The 24,097-nt window shown below is 43.8% G+C and overlaps 1 protein-coding gene across 20 annotated transcripts in view; it reads right to left on the bottom strand.

Moving 5' to 3' along the window:
• The window catches only part of Tenm2 (teneurin transmembrane protein 2), a 1,246,916-nt gene that overhangs the window by 187,417 nt on the left and 1,035,402 nt on the right, over positions 1 to 24,097 (bottom strand). For all 20 annotated transcript variants that reach the window (XM_052758549.1, XM_052758552.1, XM_052758554.1 and 17 more), the window contains one exon: positions 11,402 to 11,607. In XM_052758549.1, the coding sequence (XP_052614509.1) occupies positions 11,402 to 11,607 (206 nt within the window). The remainder of the gene's footprint in view (positions 1 to 11,401; positions 11,608 to 24,097) is intronic.

Below are 24,097 nucleotides of genomic sequence, written 5' to 3'. Positions count from 1 at the left end.
TCAGATTTGCAAAGATTTTCCCTCACTATTAGTAAGCAGTTTTTTTAAAAATTAAGTTACTTTTATTTATTTAGTTTAAGGGGCACAGATCTGTCATGGCATGCATGTTGAGGCCAGAGGATGACTTTTTGGGAGTCGGTTTTTTTCTTCTATCACATGAGTCCCTGGGATCAAACTCAGGACATCAGGCTTAGTGGCAAGCACCTTTACCCACTGAGGCATCTCAAGGGCTGTGATCTTGTATATATTTTTTTTCCTAGAAAAGCTTCCCTCCCCCGTGCCCTCTCCAACCTGTGTGTGCCTGTGTATGGTGTGTGCATGTGAGTGCAGGACCCTGAGAAGTCCAGCAGGGGGCACCAGGTCCCGTGGAACTGGAATTATAAGTTGTGAGCTGCCCAATGTGGTTGTTGGGAGCCAAACCCAGGTCCTCTGCAAGAGCACTAAGTGCTCTTCAGTGCTGAACCACATCTCCAGCCTTTGATCCCGTGTTTTTAAAACAGTGATCAAAATATGTGAACAGAAAAGAGGAATGCACACTAGAGCACACTAAGAAATACCAGTATTTTCTATTTTTCCTACCAGCACCATAATAAGAAAAACACAAGTCAAAACTCTTGATAATGGCTTGCTTCCATTCCTGTGCCAGCACAATTCTAGGTACCTTATGAAGACTTCCTTAACAGTGTCTCACGACATTGCTATAAGCACATACTCTTTTTATGCTCATTTTACAGATGAGGGATTCTTAAGCACAGAGATGCCAAAGAGTTGCCCAAGGCCACACAGCCTGGAAGTACTAGAAGTTGTAATTGGACTGTACTGTACTGTACTGCAGATTCCCAGTTTCTGTGTCTAGAACAGCTGCATAAGTATTCCATAGGACACTTATTTAAACACTATTTAAAAAATATATATTTAAGCATCTTAAAAATTACGATGCAGCCCCACACTGGCTTGATTGAAATAGCAGCATCTAGTTGTCTGAAGATATTTGCAATGAGTAAGAAGGCCACTTGAAGTAAATGCATTTAATAAATGAGAAAATGTGTAATTAGGATTTTACCTTGCAAAAGGAAACTCTAATTAAAAGATATATATTTGATCTCATAGTTACGAAGAATTGGGAATATTTGCAAATATCTAGTGTGGTTTGAATGCCTACTCCGTTTTCACACGCACACAAATGTGACACCAAATATTTCATTCTATCTCAGCCTCATCGATCGCCAAACACATCCTGTTTTCAAAGATGTCAAGAGATGGGCATGACACGCATCTTAGAGTAGATGAAACAGACAAAACAGCATGCCAGCTTTTCAGTTGATTGGCCCAACCCCACCAAAAAAGGACATTTTTGTAGCAAAAGTGGATGCTTCCATCTAATTTCCCCAGGACCTCTTTTTATGTTTTCTTAATTGTCCCCCCTTGGAAGTGCCAATGACGATTTCCCCTGCCTTGATGTGTGGCTGCTTCTTAAGCGGGATCCTTAAGCACAGGGCCTTCCGGCAGCTCCAGACACACTTGAAGGTTCTGGCACTACCTTCTTCACCTTAATGAAATTCCTAGTCTTGACAGGAGTTGTAATTTCGCTCTGTAACAATGAGGCTTACATCCTGGAGATGCTCTTGGGAATGACTGAGTACCAGAGAGGAAGGTGTCTGACCTTCATGTCTAACACAAAGCAACTCTGTGACCCCATACTACACCTGTGCTTCCATCTGTCAAATGGGGGTGCTCCTAATAGAGCTGTTGTAAGGATAAACTAAGTTAATTCATATGAGGCAATTAGTCTGAGGGACACTGAAGCCCTCGATAATAACGCCAGTCATGATTATCATCAGCGGGTAGTTACTAGTCCAAAGTGTGTGTGTGTGTGTGTGTGTGTGTGTGTGTGTGTGTGTGTGTAGTACATTTTTACGTGATCAGATAAATGTTGAAAAAAATAAAAGCATCTTTACCTATAAGGACTTTAGTGGTCATTTGAGAGGCCTTTAATTTTTGTGAGCATTCAGAACAAAGTCTTAACATCTTTGAACACAGTTTTGAACTTCCGTAACTGTCATTTATTAGAGGCTTAAAGACATGCGCTAGGCTCCCTCTGATCCCAGGCTGATGAGTGTCTGCTTGGATAAATTCATACACGCAGTCACACTGGAGGCGCTTGTTCAAGCAAATGCAGGGAGAGCAGAGGCACCTGCTCGTGTCAGGATGCAAAACCAGGAGTGGAATTCCAAATGAACACGCCACATGTCCCAGAATGGAAATTAATCTCTCTCTCTCTCTCTCTCTCTCTCTCTCTCTCTCTCTCTCTTTGGAAACAGGGTCTTGCAGTAGAGCTCAGGTTGGCCTTGAACTCATGGTCTTCCTGCCTCAGCCTCCCAAGTTTTAGAAGTTCAAGCATTTGTTACCAAGGCCAGCGAGATTAAAAAACAAAGCAAACCCCAAACTACAGAGTTGAAAGCTTGAGTGAGATCATCTCCTGTTATCACTAAGGTGAGGGCTATGAAAAGTTGTTAGACGTTTTAAATGATTTAACCTTGAAATAATTATTTCCCCTCACTTCACTTTCAAGCATGTGGATCAATTTAATTGAAGAGCGTCCACAGCCTGTAAGGGAAATGATTAAAGAAAACCCGGCTTCTATTCACAGCCACATAAGTATATTCATTATGATTTTTTTTTTGGTCGAAAGTGTGCAAAGAAAACAAAGTATATAAATCAATTGCATCTTGAGGTTGACTGAGATTACAGGTACCACCAGAATCTTCCTCAGGCTTGATTCACTCAAAACAGACCCAACTGTACCACAGAGCCATTTTTCCTAGAGAGAGACTACAAAAATTAAGAAGAGGCTGTAAGGAAAATACTAACAAATACCCTTTTTGGGAGTCGTTTTTTTTCTTCTATCACATAAGTCCCTGGGATCAAACTCAGGACATCAGGCTTAGTGGCAAGCACCTTTACCCACTGAGGCATCTCAAGGGCCATTTTCCATCAATTCAAGTGAGTACATCTTAAGGTATTAACATTTCTATTTTTAATCTCTCTCACTCTCTGTGTATGTGTTAGAGAAGGTATATACTATATAACCTAGAATACATAAAAATATGTACTTCAAAAATCCAATTTCCTGTATTTTTCTTAGAATGAACCCTTGTGAGTTTATTTTCAGGAGAGATACATTCTTCTGAATTCATAGGTTTCATATTCATGGATTAAACTAAGAGCTGACTAAAACATTTACGAAAAATTACATCTATACCAAATAAGGGCATTTTCCCCCCTTGCCGCTGTTGCCTAAGCAATACGGCATAAAAACTGTCTAGCCAGCACTGACACTGGGTTGGGGAATGAATATAAGTCATCTAGAGAGGGTTCAAAGTAGATGATAGACTGTACATAGATTTCACACAAATACTATGCCATTATATAGGAGGGAATTGAGCATCCTAGGATGTTGATATGTTGGGTCCAGTCCCCACAGATACTGAGGATGACTGTGCATATAGATGAACATGAATATACAGATATTACTATTATAATAATGTGTGTATGTGTGTATTTGGGACCATAAACTATATGCAAATAAAACTGTCACTTTTATGTTTTATACCTGGGGTTCTTTGTAAGATTTTATTAGAAGATAAAGGTTCTTTGCTCAGAAAATTGCCTTCCAGAACCTTCAGGATTCTTCCTGGACTAATTATGTGACACAGTGGTATCCTCTGACCCGCTCCTCTTAGCCATCTTCTGCCTTTGTGAGTTCCATGAAACCCAGCACCACCGTTTGAAAAATGTGCAGTGTATCCCCCCCCCAACCCCGCCCCACCGCTCTTTTTTGTCAACTTGACAAAACTTGAAGAAGAACCTCAGGTAAGAAAATGCCTCTGTCAGATTGCCTGTAAGCCAATCTATAGAGTGCTTTCTTGATTAATGATTGATGTGGGAAGGCTCAGCTTACAGGAGCCAGTGACACCCCTGGGCTGCTGGCTTGGGTGCTAGAAGGAAGCTGGATGAGCAAGTTATGGGGAGCAAACCAGTAAACAGAGTTCTTCCTCAGTCCTCGCTTCAGTTCCTGCCTTGAGTTCCTGTTCTGACTTCCCTTCATGACGGACTATGATCAAGATGGGAAGCCAGACTAACCCCGTCCTACCCAAGCGGCTTTTGGTCATGGTATTTTATCACAAAAAAATAAAGCTAACTAAGGCACGGGGTTTGCCGGGGAATTGCCCCCACACCAGCTCTCCCACTGAATTCAAGCATCCCTTGCTGATTTTTTTCTAACCACTCAGGGAGTGTCCCCGACTCTGGTGGCAATTAGGATGGTACCAGTTCACCACTGGGGGTGCCTTGAGAAAGTCCTTTCCAAAAGCACTTTCAGACCTTCAGGAAAAAAAAAATGCAGTGGATTTCACAACTGTAAAAACATGCCTGCCTCACAATGAAAAAGAACATCTTCTTAGGCGCTTCTGCAAAGTGCTCAGCAATGTCCGAGAAGGCTAACTGCAAGCCCTGGTTTTACCTCCAGCCTACTGCACTCAAGGGACAGGCCCAGGAGAGCCCAGCAGATTGGTACCTGGACCCACAGAGGGCAGACAGGTAGTGGCAAGGTAATACAGCCAGAAGGTTGAGATAATCAGTAGCCCCAATATCCCAGAGTCCGAACTTGGCTTGAAACTATGGCCAAGCCTACTCAGCAGGGCAAGACAGTAGGGGCTAGGGAAGAAGAGAGTCTCTTTCCCAACAAGGCTCTGAGACAGATCAGGATGGGCTGGAGGCAGGAAAAGCTAACACCACTAGTCACCATTCACCAATTTGCTTTAAAAAAATGTCATTAGGAGGATGCTATGGATGAGGACAAAAAGGAACATTTGCTCAGCTCACTCCTTTAATCTGAGTTCACACATGCCCATTCTGTCTTATTTGCATTTATTTGGTATGATCATGAGGCAGTTTGTGGCCTCTTGAACAGTTCTCTTCTGTTGGTTCCTGTATGTAACCCGTGGACTGTTTAGCTTCTGCCAGAGGAGCATCTCAGCACAAACAAGGAGATGCAGGCTCCCCTTCCATCTTTCTGCTGCTGCTTCATGCCTAGTACCTCCCGGCAATCAAGCCTGTGAACACACGTTCAAGTTGCCGCTGGAAGTCACTGGGCTCCTGGCTCCATCAGTCTGAGTGATGAAGTAGGCATTTTTAATATTTGCTAAACAGGATTGTGGAGAAGGTGAAGTCTCGGCAGGGCTCCCAAGCGGTAACTGCATCTTGTTGTCTCAGGTTAATCATGTACCTAATTTGCCGATTATTGACTTGTTCTCGCAAAGGGTTTTCCTTGGCTTGACATATCAGCAGCAATCAGTGATGAACTGTCAAGCAAACTTGCTCGCTGCCTTAACCACCCAAGATCCGGACTTGCAGCAACAGACTCTGATCTGAGATTTCCTCTGATGCCTAGCCCTGGAGCCTGGTCATGTGATTATTTTTCTTCCTCAGCCTGATCTGTGTTGTTTCTCGAACTAGGGTTCAGCAAATCTGACACAGTTTGTAGGATTTCAAATATTTGGCAAGATCCAGCCAACTTTGGCTGTACACACACCATCCCCATAAGGATTTGAGTTGGTCAGTTAAGACTGACATTTTCTTCACTGCATCTTTTAAAAAAAATGCAATGTAGGGTGCCAGAAATGCTGCATTTAAAGCACAAAGATAGCATCTTTTCTAACTGACGATATTTGAGAAGTGGTAAGAACTAATTTATGGAGGGGTGCAAGACAATGAATTTGTCACTGGTAGAGTGCTGCTGTGGGTAGGCATGGTATATGCTCTCGGGAGACTCTAGCATGGTAAATGCGATTCATAAAGGTTTATTTGTAGGAGTGTACACAGACCAGCCTGCTGTGGGATGGTCTGTGTGTCAAGTGTGTTGCTGATTGGTCAATAAATAAATCACTGATTGGCCAGTGGCCAGGCAGGAAGTATAGGCGGGACAAGGAGGAGAATAAAGCTGGGAAGTGGAAGGCTGAAGCAGAGAGACACTGCCAGCCGCCATGATGACAAACAGCACGTGAAGATGCCGGTAAGCCACGAGCCACGTGGTAAGGTATAGATTTATAGAAATGGATTAATTTAAGCTATAAGAACAGTTGGCAAGAAGCCTGCCACGGCCATACAGTTTGTAACCAATATAAGTCTCTGTGTTTACTTGGTTGGGTCTGACGGCTGTGGGACTGGCAGGTGAGAGAGATTTGCCCTGACCGTGGGCCAGGCAAGAAAACTCCAGCTACACCAGCCACCAGGACTGTCATCCCACCTTGAGTGCTTTTCATTCACATCTCTGACCCTCTTCTGGGGACAATCACTGACCGCCCCTCTGAAGCTATGGTGTGACCTGTGGGCAATAAGAGAGGGGACGTAGATTTCATGTGTCACAGGATTCTTCAGGCATGGGTGTGCCTTCCCATCTCCCCTTCCCTTGCCATGGGGAGCTGGCTGTGCACCTGGTACTAGAGGCTTTGCAGTTCTGTGTCCTTGAGTCAGAGGATGACAACAACCAGTCTTCGTACACAGTGAGATAACTCCTTTGGGGGGTGCTATGCTCTGAGCGATCCAAGGTAGTGCCGAAGAGGGGGTTTCAGCAGTAGTTTTGGCCTCCATCCAAGGATGTGTAGCAATCTTCCCTGAGCTGTGATGACTACAAGTATGGCCAAGCATTGCCAGTGTCTCTCTTTATGATGGGCGTCAGGGCAGGTCACTATTTCTCCTAGTGGAGAATCACTGAACACCAGACTAAGCAAGAAGCAGCATTTGCTATTTTAAGCCACTGGACTGTCAGGCTTTTTTTTTTTTTTTTTTTTTTTTAACTGCCAAGGATATGCTTTGCTAGAGCAAACATATATAAACATTTAGCCAAAGGGGACTTCTTCAAATTAGAAGTATTTTTACTTTCTCCTTTTTGCTTCTTGAAAATTTCAGCAATAAAAACATAGTTTGTTTCTCAGTAAGAAGAAAATAATGAGGAAATTAATTTTATTTTTAAACCCTGTATTTGCATAATTACTTGTCTATATTAGTGGTCTTATTGCACACACACACACACATACACACACACACACACACACACACACACACACGAGATACACATACGGTTTTTGGAGATGATTGTACTGGGGATCGAACCCAGGACTTTTCACATGTTAGTTGAGCACTTTCCTATTTCAGTTTCCAGTGCTGAAGTACAATGGGATACATACTATTTTTCTTTCGGACTTTAGTTTACCAAGGCTTTCCACATCTTCCCTGTTGGTCTGTCTATGGTTACACAACTACTACAATGTTGTGGGGCAGGCCGCACAGGCAGGAGGAAAGGCTAAGATGGGCCAAGGAATCCGTTTCCAGCTGCCTGGTGATGGCGTGGCATGCCTCCACCCAGAAGCTCTTTGTCTAACCACAGATCTTCCTCACCTATGCCATGTCGCTTCCATATCTTCTGTAAAAAGCCAGTTTGAGAAAAAGTCAGCTGGGACTGACTCTGAATCTTGGAAAATTTAAGCAGGTAAAAAAAAAAAAAGGATTCTCATTTGTATTTAATATCCTTGGACAAGGGTACTAAACTTGTAGTCTCTTGGTCAGAGCAAGATCCTCTATAAAATTTAAACATAGCCATTTCATGCAACACAGTCAATGGAATTTCATCCCCTTCCCCCTCCCTTTCTTTCTCTTTTTCCAGCTCAAATGAGTCACCTTGGCTAGACTGCCAATCCCCATAGAACTTATGTTCCTTGATAGGATATGCCAATAGAAATGAGAAATTCTATAATAGCTTGAGACGTGTGTTAGTCACCTATCCCTGCAAAGAGCTAAGCACTGTCTCCTCTAGGAAATGTAGCTCATCAAATGGACATGAATGCATGTAATGACAGGGAGTGAATGTAAGGATGTGCATGAAGTATTTTTCTCCCTTCTTCCCCCTTTAAAGCAGTGCTCTGATAGTGTACCTGTCTTGTGTATTTCTGGGCATCTATAGTACGCTATGCTTACCTGACCCCTCAACATACCCTGCGTTCCAACATTGGCAGTTGGACTGAAATCCCAGCTCCTATCAGCTCCTTGCTATTCATTTCCCTTCCCTTGAAGTATATGCTGGGGCTGTCCCTGGAGTGGAGCTATTTTGAGAGAATGATCACTAGAACAATCACGAGCTTGGCAGGAGATGGACAGTGTGGTATAGCCACAAAGGAAGAAAAGACATTGTCATTGAGGACTAGAGTCCTGAATGTCAGAACAGCAGGGAAACTGAGTGGAGTGTGTCTGTGGCTGCTGTCTGCTATCACTCAGTTGCAGGGCCGCCCGTACTGACTTCCTGTAATCACAACTTTCCCAGGCTCTGGTAGCCAGAGCTCACAAGGCAGAGGGGGACAGCGGTGAGGAGGCAACGTTTGCCTTAGCGCGGCACCTTGCAGCTGACTAGCTGAGAGGAAAGTCATGCTCAGCTATGCCCAGAGGCATATTCATCCATTCCCAAATCATGCCAACAAGCAGATTTCACCACTGTAAATCCTTCGTTACTGCTACAGCAGAACCAGTGGAGCCTGAAGGTCAAGCAGACCACCTAACAATCTGTATAACTTCCCAGAGGAGCTGCCTGGCCGGAAGCTGCCTTGGGGACCCCTCTCAGCTGAATTCCTCTGTCTCTGGATGAGGGTCTCTCTGGAGAGCAGCTGTCTGCTTGGTCAGGGACAGTGTTCACTCATCTCTGGATAATCCATGCCTAGCCCAATAAATATTTTTTTTTCTGGATGGATGGATGGTTGGAGGACTCATTGATTACCACTTTACATATTGGTCCCAATAGCATGCATTGTGTATGGTAATAAAAACCTACACAGCCCTCCCTGCTCAAAAACGAAATCGCCCTTAGAGTCCTTATATCGATCATTGCAGGCTATAAAGATGGGATTACAAATAAATTTCATCTCGAGAGCCAACACTTGTCGATTGGTAGTGGCTGCCTTGAGAGTTGTGTGGGGAGGTATTTGTGTACTGGGCTCAGCGAGGAAAAGTGCTGTCATTGATTAGCAATGTCTGCTCTGAACCAAAGACAAAGATATGGTGGCCCGACAGCTTCCTATTTGCCAATGATTTTAAAGCCTTAATTTCTTCTGATAGAATTTTCTAGATGAGTATCTTTCCAGCCCATTTCCAAGCCAGCTTTGACTGGACATCTGCACGCTTTCCTTCCACAGTGTGCTTCCTAAGGTACTTTATGTTTTTGCTAGATTTGAGGGCAAATGAGGCAGGGAAAACTTGGCTTTTCTCAGAAAATATAATTCTTGTTGGAAAAGAAATTCAAGCTAGGTAGGTGTTAATTCAGTCCAAATGGTATGCATAATGAAATATATACCAGGAAGACACAGGGCGATAAATATGAGTTCCATAAGAAAGTTGACTTTCCTTATTCCTAACTCTGGCAATAATCTCCCTTTTCCATTGCCAAGGATTTCCCAAGGAGCTCCGTTTAGGGTGTCACTGAGAAACATCACTGGATACCAGTTCCACACATCACTCTTCCCAGATACAATGGTCCATTACCTAATGTGACTTTAATGAAATGACTTTTTAATATAAGGCACCCCAAAATTAACTTCTAGGTCAATCAAAGTAGGCTAGATATTAGTAGGGTGGCACACCTTTAAAAACAATAATTCATGTAACATAAACTTAACTTAAAAAAAATCTCAGTGGTTTTAGTTCATTCACTGTTACAGCACCACCTCAGCTAAGTTCAGAATAGTTCCATCACCCCTGGAAGAAGTTGTGTTCCTGTTAGAAATCAGTCCCCACTAGAAAAAAATTATCCTGAGTGAGGTAACCCAGACCCAGAAAGATAAGCATGGTATATACTCACTCATAAGTGGATATTAGCTGTAAAGTAAAGGATACCCATGCTACAATCCACAGACCCAGAGAGGCTAGGTAACAAGGGCCAAAGTGGGGTAGGATGCATGGATCTCCCTGGGAAGGGGAAATAGAAGAGATCTCCTGGGGGTTACTGGGGGCAGGTAGGCATGGGAACTTGGGGGGTTGGGAATTGGGCAGAGGGGGACAGTACTGAGAGAGATGTCTGGAAAGGGGGGCTTTGTGGAGTTGGGTAGAAGCCTAATGGGAGGGAAACTTCCAGAAGTCTATAAGGATGACCCAGCTGAGACTCCTGGAAGCAGTGGATGCATAGTCTGAATTGGCCATCCCCTGTGATCGGATTGGGGACTACACCTGTTGTCATCAGAAAGCCTTCATCCAGTAACTGGTCGAGGCAGACTCCCCATGGCCAAACATTGGGCCATGCTCAGGGAGTCCTGCTGAGAAGAGGGAGGAAGGATTGTAGGGTACAGGGTGGGGGGGTCAGGAACATCACAGGGAAACCCACAGAAACCACTAGGCTGGCTCATGTGAACTCACAGAGTCTGAACCAACAACCAGGGAGCCTGCATGGGACTGACCTAGGCCCTCTACATATATGTGACAGTTGTATCGCTAGGTCTATGTGTGGGACTCCCAGGGCAATGGGAACCAGGGCTGTCCTAATGCTTTGGCTGGCTCTTGGGAACCTATTCTTCATGCTGGATTGCCTTGCCCAGCCTGAATACAGGGGGAGGTGCTTGGTCTTATGGCAGCTTGATATGCCATGCTTTGCTGATGCCCATGGGAGGCCTGCCCCTTTCTGAGTGATTACAGAGGAGGAGTGGATTGGGAGGGGGTTGAAGGGGAAGGAGTGGGAGGAGAGGAATGAGGGGAGGCTGTAGTCAGGATGTAAAATAAATTAAAAAAAAATTCAGTCTCTGTTCCCTGGTAACTGCTCACCTACCTTCTGCATCTATGGATTTTGCCTTGATAGTTTATAAATAAAATTGTACAACACAGGCCTTTTGCATCTGATTTCCTTTCTTTAGCATAGTGTACCCATGCATGCTGTATCAAGTCTCAACACTCTATTCCTCTTTATGTCTGAGTAGTATTCCATTGTATAGCCATGCCACAATGTTTATCCAGTCATCCATCATTTGGACACTCATGTTGCTTTTCACTCTTTGGCTATAAATAATGCCGTAGTGAACATTAGTGTTCTCTGTGGAACAGGATGCGTTCACTTCTCTCCGAGCATACACCTAGAAGAGAAAGTTCTCTGTCCTATGGCAATTCTTCAACCATCTTTCTCAATAACTGGTCAACCTTACTCTGTAGAGGTTGAACTATTTTTATTCCTGACAGGAATATACAAGGGCTCCAGTTTCTCCAGATCCTTGTCAACACTTGTGGTTATCTGTGCTTTAACTATAGGCATTTGAGTAGGCACGAAGCAATGCACCTGCACACGTTACCCACTTGGTTCCATCAGGTGTGGCCATACCTGTGCATGAGACGGCGGCAGTCCTCTCCTTATGTAGACACCAAAGAGGGCATCCTTCCCCAGGGAGATGTTGAACTTTAAGAACTGGGGCTGACTGATGTGAATCTGTGACCTCCAAAACACCCCTGGCGGGACTTCCTGTGTCACGCGTCGGCCAACTTCCGCTTCGCCGCTGTCTATGCTGCTGTTTCTCAATGACCAGGGCACTAGAACACAGGGATAGACATGAAGTCAATGACATTTGTATACATTAGGTGACTGCACATTGATGTTTAATTACATGCCAGAAGTTTTTGTTGTTGTTTCAAAATTAAGATAAAATGCATTCTCATTAAGTGACAGCTAAAACACTGAGGATTTAAACAAAATAGCCATAAATTCATACCTCAGGGCATCTGAGACCCTGGCACGGTAGTTTTGTTTTGTTTTTAGAAATTCTATTATTAATCTCAACTGATCAAATATAGGAAGAGCCAGAGTCTGAGAAGGAGACATGAAATCCCATCCCCCATGTAACTGGCGCCTTAAAAGAACCAGGAGGGAGGGGATGGCCATGTTAATTTGGAATCATGCTTAATTTTTTGAAGTCTTTCATTACTCTTTCTAGACAGAAGCAAGTCCAGCCTACTCTGATACTTGGAACAAAAACCAGTCCAAAATCCAAAAGAAATGAAAAAGCTCAGCAGAAAACAAAGACAGCACAGGGCGCTGGATTGGCTCCTTCCTCAAGGAGGAAACGGGGGAGGGCCCTGAGAAGTCACACCTTTGCCTTGTGACTTTGACACAAAACGCTTACACTCTTTTGGTTGCTGATCCTGAAAATTTCAGTTGCCTATGCACAGCCTTCCTCAGCCAGCACTTGAATAACAGAACTTTGGTTAAACAAAACCAAACACCCCACAAAAAAAAAACCCCAAACCAAAACTTTTTTCTTCCTTTCTTCTTTACTTTTCCTTTCTTCCCCATTCTTTCTCCTTCCCGTCCTCCCCTCCTCTCCTCTGTCTTCTTCCTTTCTTGAGACAAGATCTTTCTCTGTAGCCCAGGTTGGCATGGAACTCACTCTCTATAAGCCCAGGCTAGTCATGACTCATGGCAGTCCCCCTGCATCAGCCTTTCAAGTGCTGGGATGAAGGGCATGAACCAGCACGCTCAGCTTGCCACATCTAAGTTGAGAGGGGATTGCTTCCTAAGAGTGAACTAGCTCTCGGTCTGTCCTTCTGAAGATGCTTTCTTTTGCAACCAGGGAAAAAGGAGAAGCTGAGATCACTTGTCCCAGAGTAGCAAGTTAATTTCTCTACTGGTTCATCATTTTCCCTGGCAGAACTTGGTTGCATAGATGCCATTTGTGATGACCTCAAATGGATTCATCCACGGCAGGAAGCATAAAAAGCCCACATCTTACCAGCTTCCTGGCTCAAGAGCTTCTGAGCCAACGGAAACCAACCACAGAAAGAAGCTATTTTTGTGTCTGTTCCTTTCGAGGAGTGTGGATCACACTGGTGGCCCTGTTCTTAGATCATCTTCAGCCTGGGCAAAGGAGGCTGATCATGCTCTACAGTGGATGGACAGCCGGGAAAAATCTCTGCCTGTGTATACATTCTCCATACACTGTACAGGGTCTGGACAGGCATAAAAACTTAGAGCACTGCTGGAAGGGACTGGCTTTAAAGATAAGTGACCCTCCCTGACTCAGCAGAGCTGGCTCTGTCTCCATAACCAACTACACCAGGATGAGACTCTTATGTGTCTTGACCTTAGTTTCCTCATCTGTAAAATGGGCAGCCAACACTTTTGGAATTCAGAAGGTCTTTCACGTGTAAATTATGAAAGACCAGAGTGACCTGAATGCATGAAGTCAATCCCCCTGCCCAACCATGAGGACGATTGGTTTCTATTCAGCTCAGGGACTTAGGTTGGTGGCCTTCAGGACAATGAAAACTAGGCAATGGGCTCCAGAGGAGGAGTTTGGAAGTTCCTAACTGATAAGAGAAACATGCAGACAAGTCCCGAGTGGTTTGTACCAATAGAAGCAGAGTAGCTAGTGCACCAGGAACCCTGGCTGAATGCTAGCTATGTCCAGCAGGCATTAACTACATACCACAAGGGGGAACATGGGGTAGTATAGGAGAGCAGAGGCTCTGGCTGCCTTGCCTCATGTCTTAGCTTGGATGCTTGCTAAATGCACTAACTTTCTGTGCCTCAGTTTCCCTGTCTGTCTAGCGGGGACACTACTATTTCTCGTTTCATAGGGCTATTATGAGGAGTCCATGAGTAGATCCACACAGAGCTCTCAGAACCATTTCTGGCACAAAGTAAGTATTATCTAAGGCTCTTAACCTCAACGTCTATTGTTAATTTGAGGGATTTCTGAAATCATGGTGAGCCCAGGAGAAAAACTTTTGTTTTCACAAGTTGGTCAGAGGCTGTGAGCACCACAAATTGAAAACTTTTTATTTAAAAACGTTGCTCTTGTCAGAGTTCCCTATCCAAATTAAAGCCTCTGGGGGCGCGGAATGTTATATTAACCAAGGACTCAGTAGGGAAGGAGTGAGGTAAGGAACAAACAAACAAGTCACATAAGAGCACCAAGAACCACTGTGGACAAGAACAGCTGCAGGCCTTGAAGAGAGACCAGAGCAAACACGAGCGAAGAGTTACAACAAGCGAGGAAAACGCACTAACACTGAGGGAGCTTTGAAGACTCGAGCTCTACCCAAGCTCGATCTCTAAGCTTAATGGTGCTTGGAGTTTAAATAGATAGGTGACAGATGTTCCGGCACATCTGTGGGCCTCAGAGCTGCTGGGCTAACACAGGCTGGTGGTCTGCCGCCAGCAGCTTGTGGTGGCCTCTGGAAACCTAAGTGAACTCTGCCCAGTGGCCCACTGGGGACGTGGGTGGGAGCAGGCTTCCACAGCGGGTGCTCTGGAGAAATCCAGAAAAGAAGCCTCAGAGCTCTGGAGTCATAGGATCCCCCTTTCTTGTCCAGGACCCCACCTCCAGCTGTCAGTGGGTAGAGACTACCTACTCACTAGCCATGCCCCTTGGCATTTTAGATGGTCCCCTTCTTCATCTGTCATCCTCCAAATGGGATATGGCATGTCGGGGATGGACTATGAGTTTGGGGGGCCAGCTTGACAGGGCTCAAGTCCTGGCTTCCATGCAGTGTGACTTCTAGCATATTGCTTAACCTTTCTGGGCCTCCAGTCCTCCGTTGTAAAATGGAAACCATATATAGTGGGAACAATGAGTATCCACACAGAACAAAACACCAGGCCCAGAACACAGTATTAGCAAAATAAATGAGGCCAGTTGCAGGGGATGGAAAATGGTCATACTAGAAGCAAAAACTGTGCAGAAAACATCAGACTTCCTTTTTGGAGTAAAAAAAAAAAATCTTTACAAAAGATAGAAAGTTTGGTGTATATACGTGATCTATATGTACCTGTGCCTGCCCATGTCTTGAGAGAGTCTAATTTTGTATAGGATAGATTCAGCTAGAAGAATGAGCTTAAACTTAGAACTCTGAGCCTGACCCCAGGTCAGTGGCAGCTCTGTCCTGAACACACAGCCTCTACCCTCTACGGCTCACTTTGCTGCGACACAGCCTGCAGTACTTGCTGATGCCGCTGGGGGGCTCTGCTGGCCTCCTCAGCACTCTGTCTAGCTGTTTCTCCTAGATGGGAGAGGGGCTAATTGTCTTTGTGCCCCCGCCCCATGTCCTGCATACCTTGTATCACTCTGCACTACTCCTGTTGAATGGGCCTCTGCTCCACCTGCCCATCTGGTGAGTAATTTTCAGCAAAGCCCTGTGACAAGTGGGTGACGGGAGAGCCTTGAGGAAGATTTACTTTGAAGACTTGCATGTAAGCTGAACTTTTTTTTTTTTTTCAAAAAAACAAAATTACCTTTCAAGAACTCTACATGGAATTTGCTATTTAAAGAACTTTCCTTGTAGACTGTTGGGAAGAATTGGGAGTAACATTCTGGTGTGTCTTTCCTACAAACTCTAATTAATAAACAAATACATCAGGAGACGTGGGATACAGTGGAAAGACCCTTAAGATAAAGGATCAAAAGCCATGGGTTCTGGCACTGAACAGCCTTGAGGCTTTTGTGGAAGGGTGGGCGGAAAGAAATTACCTTGAGTTGAATCCCATCCTTGCTGCTGAGAAACCACGGTTGTAGGATGTCTAGCTCTCAGGGTCTCAACATCCTTCTGTGTGTAAGAGTGGTATGGACTCAGAGACGTGTTAAGTGGTATTCTACTCTAGCCTTCTATGCTCTGTAGAGCAAGCCGCAAGAGTCATTCTTTAAACAAGCCACGAGGAGTCTGTAGGGGTGTGTGCGTGGCTGGGGAGGGCTTCCAATAGCAGACCAGGACGGGGACCATCAAAAAGCTGGTTTATAGGGTCTTTAATTTTAACAAACTCAGTGGCCTTGACAGAAGTTCCTTCCACTGGTAGATGGCATTCCAGTTTGTTTCTCTGTTGCTGTGATAAAACTCTGACCAAAAGCAACTTGGGGAAGACAGGGTTTATTTGGCTTACATATCCAGGTCACAGTCCATCCTTGATGGAGGTGTGGGTCGGAACTCAACCAGGAGCAGAGACAGGAGCCATGGAAGAAAGCTGCTTAATGGTTTGTTACTGATTCTGCTCAGCCTGCTTCCTTACACAAGCCAGGACCACCAGTCCAGGAGAGGCACCACCCACGGTGGGATGAGCCCTTCCCCATCAATTAGCAGTCAAGAAAACGCCCCACAGATGGGCCTGCAGGCAAATCTGATGGAGGCAATACCTCAGCGGAGGTTCTCTCTTCCCATGTGTCTCAAGCTGACAACCAAGAATAGTCATTACAGATGGTAAACAAAATCTTCAAAACTGATTTCCCAGGGTGTGCAACTGAATGATGAGTTTGCAAACCCCTTTTCTTCTCTAGAGGTATAGATGTACACACACATTCATATATGTAATTTTTATTTTGAAATAACTTCAGGTTTAAAATAATTTCAAGTGACACATGGAATTTCTGTAGTCTTCAACTCAGATTCTTCAAATATTATACATATTAGTTTTAGCATCATTTTTCCTCTCCATATGTGTGTGCATTATCTATATATACACATATATGTATATGTATGTGTGCAATCACCCCTCTATATCTGGAGGTTCTACTTATGAGGATTCAATGAAATAGAGATCAAAACTATCTGAAAAGGTTTTTCTGTATGAAACACATGCATTAAACACTTTTTTCTTGGGATTGCCTGAACAGTACATGTAGAGATGATTTAATATATAGGGAAGGATGTGCCTAGGTTATGCAAATAGTACATTTTATATAGGGGTCTTGGGGACCCACAGATTTTTAGTATCTGGAGAAGACTGGAGCTGTTCTCCTGAGACACGGAGCGATGACTCTCTGTGTGTGTGTGTGTGTGTGTGTGTGTGTGTGTGTGTGTGTGTGTGTGTGTGTGTGAATGTAGTTTTTTCCTCCTTGGAAACATTGAGAATCAGTTACAGATAAAGCCCTCTTTTACCTTTGCATACTTCCATGTATTTATCTTAAATCAGGGATAGCATTTTTAAGAACCACAGTGCAGTCATCAAACCCAGGAAACTCACCTTGCTACTGTGCAACGTTTAGTTCACAGACCTCATTCTAATTTGCCGGTGGTCACAATAATGGCCTTTATAGCAAAAGAAAGAATTTTCTACTCTTTTTTAAAAAATAATAAAAGTGGATATATTAAAAGTTGCAGTTTTAAAAACAATAAAAGAGGGAAGGAAAGAGGTAAAAACTAGGAATTGCTACAGCTTGCATGGGGACCCATCTAATAGATCACATGGCTGCAGGCAGGTTAAGTGCTGGGCCAGTGTCCGGAGCACAGATCTCTGTTTTTCCCTTAGAATGAAGAGACAGCAAAGCTGGGCTGGATCCCACAAATGAAGGTTTGAACCAAGGGTCTCCCTAGACACACAGCTCTCCTAGGACAAGAACATAGCTGGTCCTTAACAGGATACCATGGAGAGACACAAACATAGCTGGTCCCTAACAGGATACCATGGAGAGACAAGAACATAGCTCGTCCCTAACAGGACACCGTAGAGAGACAGATACAATTGTCTCTCTGTTGGGGGAACAATAACAAGAGGATTCAGTCTCTATGTACAGAATGGATAACCTCACATAGAGAAATGTAGAGGTCTCAAGGAGGCTTGTTAGGGCTGAACAGTCCCAGATGTGGACCTCAGCACCAGTAATTACCAGCTCCATGCCTCTGGGCTAGTCACTACCCTTGTTTGATTCAGTCTTCCCATCTGAATAATGGACTTCTGAGGATTCAATCATTGACATGTTGTAGACATGCTGGTGTTTCTGCTTCCTAGCCTGTCTGTCATAGCACTCCCTTAAGTCAGCTAGAACTGGGAACTCAGATTTGAAGGCTAAACTTGTAATGGCATCATTTCATATATAGACTGCCCAGAGTAAGCACAATTAATAAAAAGAGGCCCAAGGGCTGGAGTGGGGCTTCACAAAGCCACAGACATTTTTCCAGAGCAGCTGAATCAATGAACAACGGACAGCCAGTATGCTTGCAGCCTGTCAGGGGCAGTGCATAGGTCATGCATATTAAGATATGAGGGCCAGAGCAATCAAACCTACAAGTCTGGTGCTTCCAAATGGCTCCAGCTGCTTCTCATGTGAGTAGCTCTGTGCAACTGCCTGAGTGAAGGGCAGCCAGACTTTACTTAGTTAACAATGATGAATGAACATCCTAAGCATTTGGCTGGGTCATCTCATACTCAAGCAATAAATATTTATCAAGCATCCACTGTGCTACTAAATAAACTTTGGTCCACACAGATCTGGGATGGATGTCATATTCTCATCCCATATTCCAACAGCCAAGGTAGTCTGAAGTCCTGGGTCACATGACTGAGTTGGGAACCTCCAGAGAAGAGACATGACAGAGAATCCTGTGATCTTCTTGGGTAAGTGGGCCCAGTGTGACTGGGTATTGGACAATGGCCAGGAAAGACATTCTGGCAAGCAAGGCCAGGTCCACGCCTTGCCTCTGAAAGCTGGGGTCTCCATGGGAGACTTTTCTATCCATGAGCTACACAATGAAAAGTGGAGATGGTGGTCATTTTCCCCAAGAGGCAGTTGTCTGAGAGCCTCTGGTTCTGGATAGCACACCTCCAGCCTATGGATGAGATCTGTGGTGTTTCTGAAGTAACACTCTGATGATCAATTTTACATGATCATCCAACTCTATCACGCCACGGAAGATTGCTCATGTAAATGTGAAACTACTGCCTACTTCTGAGACATGTACCTAAAATTTCAACCAGTTAAATAAGACTGATGTTGAGGAAAATGACAGTCTTCCACTGCTGCATTAGGACTAATCATTTCAGAACGTGGTACCGTAACTCATTTATGGAAACAGAGAAGTTATTCCCCAAACAAGTGATAAAGGGAATGGACTCATAGTTATACCAGGAAAATGAGGCCTCATATTAATACTTCCTAACTTCCCTGAGCTCCAGAGGCTCCTCCACATAAATCTGCCTCACAGATTATTCTGCCTCACATATTTTTATCTATTGCAAATAAAGTTGAATTCGGAAGATTGCCTCAGTCATTACACTTGGTTTCCATTTATTTGGGCATCAGAACAACCATCTGAGGCTTCCGTTAGCCAACAGGTAACTGAAGAGCTCCTGTAAGGACCTTAGGTTAGTGACTAAGAAATACAGCTGGTCTGGGCTGTCATCAGCCTCATCAGCCTGTCACTGAATGGCTCTTCTTGGGAAAGGATTCCCAGAGTGAGAGACCCTGCTCCTGTGATGGTGTTCACAACACTGCACAGGATTATTCGTATAAAATCCTTCAGGTCTGGAGACTATATATGGCCTTCGCATATTGCCTTAGATAAAAGCAGTCAATTCTTCACTAGCTCTAGTCAAATATTTATACCTCTGACCCTTCAGTGAACTCACCTTGCCTCAATATGCCACTTGGTTTATTAGTATTGTTGATGGCAGCTAAATGTACAGAATAGCTACTACTTGGCATACGATCTTTTGATAGCCTGGCACTTTTCCCATTATTCAGATGGGAAAACCAGGGTTGATGAAAGTTGTGTGACTTGCTTATAGCCCTATAGCTCTTTGGTGGTAGAGCTGGGATTAAAAAACTTTGTCTAGTGGACTCAAAATCCCATATATCTAACTATTAGGTAGACTGTGTTTCAGAACCCACACTAGAGGATCTCCAGAAGAGAATCTAGAAGGAGAAGAGCTCTGGGTGTATTGACCCTGTGAAAGAAGGGTGGCCAATGAGAGGAAAGGCAAATTCAGCATGGAGGAAAAATGATTGGCTCATTTGGACCGATGTTAAGCCAGAATGATGCTAGGAAGAACAAACTACACAACTTTAGAGCTAGGGTCAGAAACCCATCCTTGTGATATGTTTAATTGGGGCCCAGCTATAAGAGTGGTAGAACAAGACTCTAAGAATGACAGGAATCGCATCAACTTAAGCTACAGGCATGTTTGCTAATAGTTATGCTATAAGGTGACGTTTGACCCCTTGTCCTTCTGGGAACATCACCAACTTTGGAAAAGTCCCATGCAGAGAAGTGATCATTTGAAACCCTTGACTGTGTGCATTGAGAGGCTGAGTGACAGGAGCCAGAGGAAGAATTACCAACCTCCCTGCGAATCTGGCTCCGAGTACCATGCATTAAGCCAACGAGTAAAAATCATTATGAAGTTTTTGCTGAAAGGGCAAGTGTAGAAAAACATGTTTCTAAACAGAATAACAGTCTTTGCCATTTTTTCCAACTTGCATACCATCTGGAAATTCTGATTTTTTTCAAAGGGTAGGAAAGAAATGTGCTTCAGGCACAAATAAATGTTTACAGCTGAGTTATAAACCGAGAATGGTAGGGCTTAAAACAGGCAGGCTGGTGGTGATGGAGCTCAAAGCTGCAGGAGACAAATAATGCTTGGGGATCTGGTCAGCGTGTGTTACACATCGGCCCTTTGGAAGGGGAAGTCTTGCTTCCCATTGACCTCATCCAGTGAGGGACAAAAGCGTCACCCGGGACTTGTGTTAATTCTTAGAAGGTAAAGGGAGGGAAATGGAGTAGCATTATTGTCTGTCTGTCTTGCATTCTGAAAGTAGCCTTTCCTTTTGGACAGCTCAGAATCTCATTGGAAGTGGCAGCCTGTGGAGATGTATCAAATGGACCAACCGAGAGAATTGATGGTGACTTTAAGGATGACAAAGATTCGTAGGTTGTGTGTCAAGTGTATGTTACCACAACAGTGCTCTGCAAGAGCTGTCTCATTTGTGCTAGACTACAAGCTTGTCAAGGAGTGCCATTCCACAGATGAGAAAGTCAAGGCTAGGAATGGATAAATGATCTGAATAAATAAAGTCAGCTCAGTAACAGGGATGTAGCATTTGTGTTCAGCCAAATCAGCGCCAGTATTCTACACTGATTTACAGGATTTTTCAATGAAAGTCAGGAAGTGTACATGACTAGTGCTTGGTGAAGAAAGAAATAGAGGTGTTGGGATATTGGAATCCTTAATTTGGGTACGGGAAAGGTTCTAGAGAAGTAGAAATAAGTTTGGAAATGATATGGGAGAGTCGTTAATAGTTTTCTTTTATTAAAGGGTAAAATTGCAAATACTGCACCCGTTTGCCTCCACAGTCATATGGGCCTGGCTATGCACCAATAGAGACTGTCATCACAATGCGTGGTCAGCTGGATTTGGTCCATGAGATGTAGTTTGCCAACCCTAGTGACACAGAGGACATTAGGAATACAAAATGACTGATGGGTTTTGAGAATGATCCATGAAATTCTACTTGAGACTATATTCTTTCTTAAGATCAGTGCACAAACCCAAAGCCAGTGACATGCCCTAGCAAAGCTCTTGTATACCTTATTTCTGGGCACAGGCAATCAAGCTGGATCCCTTTATGCTATCTGACCAGGTCAGAATACTGAATCGAATCTTCATTCTCAAGGCTTATCTAATCCCAGATCTATAGAAAAAGCACTCTGTGTCCCTCTAATGAAGATGTATGAGTTCATTCCTTTGAACACAAAAATACACACGAGATGGTGAGTGATTCTGGCAGTCCACGTGTAACTCCTTCTCGATGTGGAACCCAAGACCATCTACATTAAGGTTTAATTGAAAGAGATTGGAAGAAAAATAAACCACAAACAACAGTAAATGGAAAAGGAAGAGAAAGACACAGCCCCAAGAATACACTCTCCTAACTAATGAAGGGAGAGCTCTGTTTGCACTATCATATCAGAGTGTGGAGGCTGTCCTGTCTATTAGATGCCTTCCCAAACCTGCACAATGTAAATACTCCTGCAGACCAACTAATGAAATCTCTATCGATAGACCATCTTAGATGGGCCTCACATGCTTGTGTTTTGCTTACATTTTAATTTGCTCCTGCTGGATACTTACCCAGTAATTGCTTAATAAGATTAACCTCCTTGGCAATGTGTGGTGAATCTTGATTAAAACATCGGAGTGAAGGATTATCCTATACCACAAAAAATTGAGGGGGTGTTATTTAATTAACTTATTGCCAATATGTCTTGATTGTCTCTTTGAAACAGTGGGAAAGTGGTCGATGGGAATTGATTTGGGTTATCTAAATGTATAGAATTGGTGAGTGAGGAATAGCGAGGTCACTGGGTCTAGAAATTCAAATCTCAAGTCACTCAAGGACATTAACAATCTTTCCTGTCACGTTACAAGACTTCCTGCCTTTAAGCTCTAAGAGGCAATCTGGTATCTTCAGTCATCACCTGAGTACTGTTTGGGCATTTGGAAAGAAAAGGTATTGTGTTTTATTTCATTTTTAAGCAATTTTGAAATTTCACCCTTTTTATAAAGACCCAATGGGCAAAACCCATAGGACAACGCTTCGGCAAATAGTTTCCCTGTCCCATGACTCACTTGGAAAAGACGAGAAGCGGTGGCGTCACACAGATCGTACTCTATGTTTTCAGGCACACTCTGTTCTTTCCAGAAGTCACAACGGAAAGGAAATGCTCATTTGTTACCTTAGAGCAGAGGTTCCCAATGTGTGGGCCGTGACTCCTTTGACAAATTTTTATCTCCCAAAATATTTACATTATGATTCATAACAGTAGCAAAATTACAGTTATAAAGTAGCAATGAAAATAATTTTATGCTTGGGGGGAGGGGCTCACCACAGCATGAGGAACTGTATTAAATGGCCAAAGTATTAGGAAGGTTGAGAATCACTGCCTTAGAGACAAATATTCCTAAGGCTTGCTCTCAAAGGAGTTTTCCTCAATTGCCTGACCACGATGGTGTGGGATGTTCAAGGGGCATGGGGCTGGGAAATGGGGCATAAAGACACAAGGAAAAGGGGCTATGTTCATTTCTAGAGGCCTGTGAAGATCACGGGGTCCTGAGGTGAAGGTTACTAATTTAAAAGCATCCGTGCACAACTTCAGAATACTTCTGTCTCTCCGTCCCATGCCCGATGGGATAAACTGCATCTTTACTTGCAACTGTGCATGCTGATTTGTCTGAAAGGAAGGGGGTGTTGACTTGGTGTTAAAGAAAAGTGATGGGTAAATGTAGCAGAGACTCCCTGAAGGTGGTACTCTGCACTGAGGTAATTCTTCATGCTAGGGGGCTCGCTAGTGTACTGTGGGTCATTTAACAGTGCCCCTGGGCTTAACCCACTAGTTACACCTCCAATTGTGACAATAAAAAAAAAAAACCCTTCCAGTCATTGTTAAATGTCTCCCAAGGGGCAAAAATGAGAGGAACTGTTGTCAAGGAAAAGGGAAGGAGTGGGGTCAAGTGCTGGAGGTGAATAGATTTCAGATGTGAGGACAATAAATTTGGCTCTGGGCTTTGTGGTCAGTTAAAGCAGAACATGGTCAGTTAGGGTGAAATATCCTCTTTATTTTGAGATCTGGTTTTACCTACTCAATAATGGAAAGAATATCATTTCATCCTCAGATAAAACTTTTTCATGCTTACTTAAAGGTAATTTAGCGTTATGATTATGACAGATGAGAAGGCTGATTCTTAAAGACTGGATAAAAAGGCAGAAGTCATACCTGAAGGTGGAGGGCAGCTCTGGGGAGAATGATTTAAAGACCATTAGCATATCGGGGTAAGGAATACACACCTGAGGCAGGGGAATGCTGGAGTCTTCTCAGCAGAAAGCACGAGATACAAGAAAAGCCAACCTCCTGTCCAAAGATGCACATTGCACAGACCTGAATTCAAGTTCATACCTGTCCCGTGTCCATGGGTGAAGTTTCTAGAGTATTCTGGGCCTGAATGTCTCAGAGATGGTTTTCCTACTTTTGGAGCTGAAGTTACGTTATGCTCTGCTGGGCGTAGGATAGATACCTTATAAAGGCTCCTTCCCTTTCCTTTAAAACGTTCCTGTGGCGTATTCTAAAAAAAAAAATCGTGTGTGTGTGTGTGTGTGTGTGTGTGTGTGTGTGTGTGTGTGTGTGTGTGTGTGTACTGGTGACTAAGAAATAGACTGAATAATTATGTTTGGAGAAGTCCGCTCCATACAATTCTGGATGGGATTTCCAGCCTGAATTACTCAAATGCCATCAAATCACCAAACGCCAGCCCTGCTAGCTG

Source organism: Peromyscus californicus, unplaced genomic scaffold (genome assembly GCF_007827085.1).
Source record: "Peromyscus californicus insignis strain IS unplaced genomic scaffold, ASM782708v3 Scaffold_3__1_contigs__length_106647218, whole genome shotgun sequence".
NCBI lineage: Eukaryota > Metazoa > Chordata > Mammalia > Rodentia > Cricetidae > Peromyscus > Peromyscus californicus.
Note: the sequence above shows the minus strand (reverse complement) of the source record. Positions and strands in the feature narration are given on the sequence as shown.